Consider the following 4,893-nt stretch of genomic DNA (forward strand, 5'->3'; position numbering starts at 1 on the left):
TGAAGAAGACCCCAAAAGCCGGGCTTGTCTCACTTGCGTCTGCATCAAATTCTCCTCTCTAATTCGAAACACCTGCTCGAAACAAAAATGCTCCAAAGCAATGCTTGGCGAAGCCAATCAAAGGTCTTCTCCATACTTTGGCTGAGGCTGCACTTTTAGCGTATGGCGGTATTTTTTAGACCATAGAGATGCACTTTCTTTTTGTGCATCCAAAACCAAAAGCCGAAAGTGTTGTAGTCAGTAATAGAGATAGGATTTTCAATTTCAAATCAAGACGAAAATATTTGATTTTTTTGGGACGAAATTATAATTTTTTTTTCTTATCTAAACTTACATACAATTAAATTCTATATAAATATTAAAGCCCATGGTTGTAGCAGATCTTTAAGTGAATATGCCACTATCAAGTTTACATAAGAACGTAATAATGACAGCTTGTCACCCAAAAAAAAAAAAAAAAACAAGCAATGACAGCAGCCCGGTAAGCACATGATATCTTGTAAGTTTCGTAGATCAGACTAAACTGGCGTTGACCGTTCAAATATAGCCAAAAATGGGGAAAATAAAAATATAGAACCAATTAATCAGAAAATACCAACAGTTTTGCCCAAAAATTTATCTGCGGCTTCCTGGCAAATCTTGCATAGCTCAGATGTTAAGTCTTCCTGTTTGGCTTCCATGGCATTTATCTCATTTAACTTCTTTTCAAGCTCCTTTCTCAATGCTTCTTCATAGGCCCTTAGACTTGCCATCCTCCGTTTGAAGCTCTCGCGATCTTTGAGTGCTTTGAGACCAAAGTAAGCCTTAACAATTGTCTTCAAATGTTCCATCGCAAATTCTACATTGAATTTACTGCATTTAGCATCCATGATTGCGTCTCTCCACTTCCTTTTATTCTTTTCAGTAACTTCTTCAAGCAACCGATCACCCATCTCTTTGATAGCAGCACAACACGAATCAAATATATCCTGAACAAGATAAGGACTGTGTCTGCATTTTGTTGTAATATCACCATGGGCATTGAAGATCTCACGAGCAGTCGAGACCAGAGACTGTGGGAATCTATACTTGCCAACGCTTTCGCGCTCTCCATCTAAATAATCTTTAAAGCTTGTGTCGTCCAACTCGCTCTTGACGTTCTTATCAGTAAGTTTAGCTATAAGTTCTCTCACAAGCACATCAGAATGCTGCACGTCAGGAGTTATCCCACTCATGGCGGCAGAGGAATTTAGACTAATTCCATACTGATCTGACGCCTGAAACATCAATATAAGTTGGAGAAAGGATCAATAGAACAAACGTTCTATTTCAAAAGCAGGAATAAAAAAAATAACATACTGAACCTACTGAACAAACCAAGTGGTGCAACGTTGCAATAAACATACCATGTGAGAATCGCCAATCAAGTCTAATGACTGTGATCCCCGCTGCTCCTGTAAAGTAAATTATTTAATATGTACACGCGCATCTCATAACAGCCGAAATATTACGAGAGAAGAAAAAGTTGGACAGACATAACTAATTGGTAGGAGTATTATTTATGTTGATCTAATGTGCGAGGCTTTTATCTTTATCGAATGCACTCGAATGAACATGTGAGAGATTGGAAGCAGAAAAACTTAGACTTTGGAATTTTAAAAACCAAAGACTTCCATTCCTTTCTCCAAGTCAAAGCGTAATACAACTTTAGTCCTAGTATTGATAATCGAACACCATTTGCTGGAACATATCAGAGGCAGCAAAATACTGTTTCATCACAGCCAAAATGTTGCGAGACAGAGAGAATAAAGGTAGGATAGAAAATATAGAAAACTAATTGGTTTTTCCTTAAGAAATCTTAAATGTGTCGACTGAAATGTGTGTGTGTATATGTACACTAAATTAGTGTCCAAAAATGTAATTGTAGTGATCATATGAGTTTAAGTTCAACGAACGGATCATCTGAGGACGGATCACTAATCTGAGAGATGGAGAACAGAAAAACTATAAGCCGAACATAAAGGATAGAAGAATAAGACTGAGAGTAAATCATATATAGGCTTCTGAATTTTACATTTTCACCAGATCCAACCGAAACAAAAATAAAACTAAAAATAGAGGGCAAGAGGGATATACCCCGAGACTACCAGGAGATGCATTAAACGGAAAGGATTCCAGTTCCATTTGGTTCTGCATTTGCTTATGCTGCAACTCTATTTTCTTAAGCCTATTTATTTCGGCCTCCATATCCTTGAATTTATCCAACATTGATTCCATATTCTCAATTTCTGGGTACTTGCATTTCATTAGATTCATGTGATTAATCTGTGACTCCATTTCGTCAATCCCCCCAAAACTGGAGGCAATTTTTATCAGTCTCTCGTACTGTGGCTTGATGATCCTCAGCTCATTTAACTCACTCTTCAGCTCATTCAACTCACTCTTCAGCTCATTCAACTTACTCTTCATTTGCACACAGAAAACAAAAAATTAATATGCTATGAAATACTTAACTCATATATAGCAAGTTAGCAACCGGAAATATTGAATACATAGATAATTCATTTACCTTCTTATCTGCCCGATATTTTCTATCCTTTTCTCTTTTTCTCATTTTTCTTTCATCTTCTTGCTCTTCTCTGAGAATTATGGTTTCGCGAGACTTTCGTTTCTGTCGAAAGTTAATGCATGGTTCAGCTGATGTTCCTGCTTGGTCAAGTTGTTTTTCTGCTTTTCCGGTTGGTGTTAGCCTTGGTTTACGACCCTTTTGTATTCGTTCATTTGAAGCTTGATCAGCATTGTCCAGGTGGCTTGGGTTTGGTTCAAAACACCCAACTCCCTCTTCACCAACGTCTCTTTGAGAGTTATCATGAGAACTGAGCTGCTGTGGCAACTCGTTAGGATTACCTTCCTCTTCTCCTAGCGACGACATGATTGTTGCAGAAATATCCCACCTTGGATATATATGTTGGGGATCACCACAGCTATGATACCATTTGTTGGGCAAAAACTTCCAATCCAATCACACCAGCGGAAACAAAATCAAACAATAAATCAAACACACAAGAGACAACAATTTAACGTGGTTCGGTCCAACTGACCTATATCCACGGATGAGAAACAAGATCCACTAGTTGTAGAGAATTACAAACATACATCATATCATCAACTTCACTCAACAATCAATACTCATAAGACACTCTCAATCTCCTCTCATCCTATGGAGTATTTTCAACCCAAACCCTTGTGCACCCTTTTAACATAACCAAACACATACCCATATGCTCCCATACATCATACCTATGTGGACCCTCTCAGTCTCCTCTAGTCCACTCATAAACAAACATACATACCTATAAGACATAAAGCAGTCCACTCATAAACAAACATACATACCTATAAGACATAAAGCCTCAATACTCCTATGGGGTGTCTATCCCACAAAACCCTACAACTCTCTTACATCTTTTTTGATACCTAATCCTGTAGAGACTTCACCTATTTATAATCATACAAACTTGCCCATTAAGAATCCCTCTCCTCTTAGAATTCTTCTCCTGTAAGTCAAACTTGCCTATTAAGAATTCTTTTTCTTTTAGAATTATTCTCTTGCAAGTCAAACTTACCTATTAAGAATCATCTTTCTCTTGGAATTCTTCTTTTGCAAATCTTCTTGTCCATCAAGCAATATCTGACAAATCTCAAATAAATCTCAAACAGATCTCTTATGGGATTTAAGTCAATATTCCTAACAATCTTCACTTTGACTCAAATTTCATCAATCATCTGTCTTCATGCTAGACATGCTTGGCTCCATCTGTAATGGAAGTCTCACAATCATCTTCTCTTCTCTTGTGTCTTCACGCTTAATACAAACCAATCCTCAATCTTCAAAAATTAAACTTGAACTCTTCTCTCGAATCGGGCTCTTCTGAACTTGCTTCTTCCCATGTCTCAAATCATACACTTCTCAAACCTTTAGCTCTTCCCACATCTCAAATTTTCAGCTCTTTCACATCTCGAACCTTTGGCTCTTTTTACATCTTGAATCTTCAGCTCTTCTCACATTTCAAACATTCAGTTCTGATACCACTTGTTGGGGAACACCACAGCTATGATACCATTTGTTAGGCAAAAACCTCCAATCCAATCACACCAGCGGAAACGAAATCAAACAATAAATCAAACACACAAGAGACAACAATTTAACGTGGTTCGGTCCAACTAACCTACATCCACGGATGAGAAACAAGATCCACTAGTTATAGAGAATTACAAACATACATAATATCATCAACTTCACTCAACAATCAATACTCATAAAACACTCTCAATCTCCTTTAATCCTATGGAGTATTCTCAACCCAAACAAACACAAATTCAAACCCTTGTGCACCCTTTTAACATAACCAAACACATACCCATATGCTCCCATACATCATACCTATGTAGACCCTCTCAGTCTCCTCTAGTCCACCCATAAACAAACAAATACACCCATACCTATGTAGACCCTCTCAGTCTCCTCTAGTCCACTCATAAACAAACATACACACCCATAAGACGTAAAACTCCAATACTCCTATAGGATGTCTATCCCACAAAATCCTACAACTCTCTTACATCTTTTTCTCATACCTAATCCTGTAGAGACTTCACCTATTTATAATCATACAAACTTGCCCATTAAGAATCCCTCTCCTCTTAGAATTCTTCTCATGTAAGTCAAACTTGCATATTAAGAATTCTTTTTCTTTTAGAATTATTCTCTTGTAAGTCAAACTTACCTATTAAGAATCATCTTTCTCTTGAAATTCTTCTTTTGTAAGTTTTCTTGTCCATCAAGCAATATCTGACAAATTTCAAACAAATCTCTTATGGAATTTGAGTCAATATTCCCAACAATATATCCTC

The 4,893-nt window shown here is 37.2% G+C and overlaps 2 protein-coding genes across 2 annotated transcripts; both read right to left on the bottom strand.

Annotated features, from left to right (window-relative positions):
* Window positions 1-370: 370 nt before the first annotated feature.
* Window positions 371-2,256, bottom strand: LOC149518314 (uncharacterized). The gene is made up of 2 exons (XM_089763287.1): window positions 2,116-2,256; window positions 371-1,433 (listed from the first exon to the last, which is right to left on the bottom strand). Exon 2 carries the CDS (start codon window positions 1,263-1,265, stop codon window positions 585-587), a length of 681 nt encoding a protein of 226 aa, XP_089619413.1. The 5' UTR covers window positions 1,266-1,433; window positions 2,116-2,256; the 3' UTR covers window positions 371-584.
* Window positions 1,987-2,911, bottom strand: LOC149518315 (uncharacterized). The gene is made up of 2 exons (XM_089763281.1): window positions 2,549-2,911; window positions 1,987-2,442 (listed from the first exon to the last, which is right to left on the bottom strand). Exons 1-2 carry the CDS (start codon window positions 2,909-2,911, stop codon window positions 2,050-2,052), a joined length of 756 nt encoding a protein of 251 aa, XP_089619407.1. The 3' UTR covers window positions 1,987-2,049.
* Window positions 2,912-4,893: the final 1,982 nt, after the last annotated feature.

The sequence above is a fragment of the Durio zibethinus genome, chromosome 6, assembly GCF_047325235.1.
Source record: "Durio zibethinus cultivar Kanyao isolate XHJ-2024 chromosome 6, ASM4732523v1, whole genome shotgun sequence".
In the NCBI taxonomy this organism is placed as follows: domain Eukaryota; kingdom Viridiplantae; phylum Streptophyta; class Magnoliopsida; order Malvales; family Malvaceae; genus Durio; species Durio zibethinus.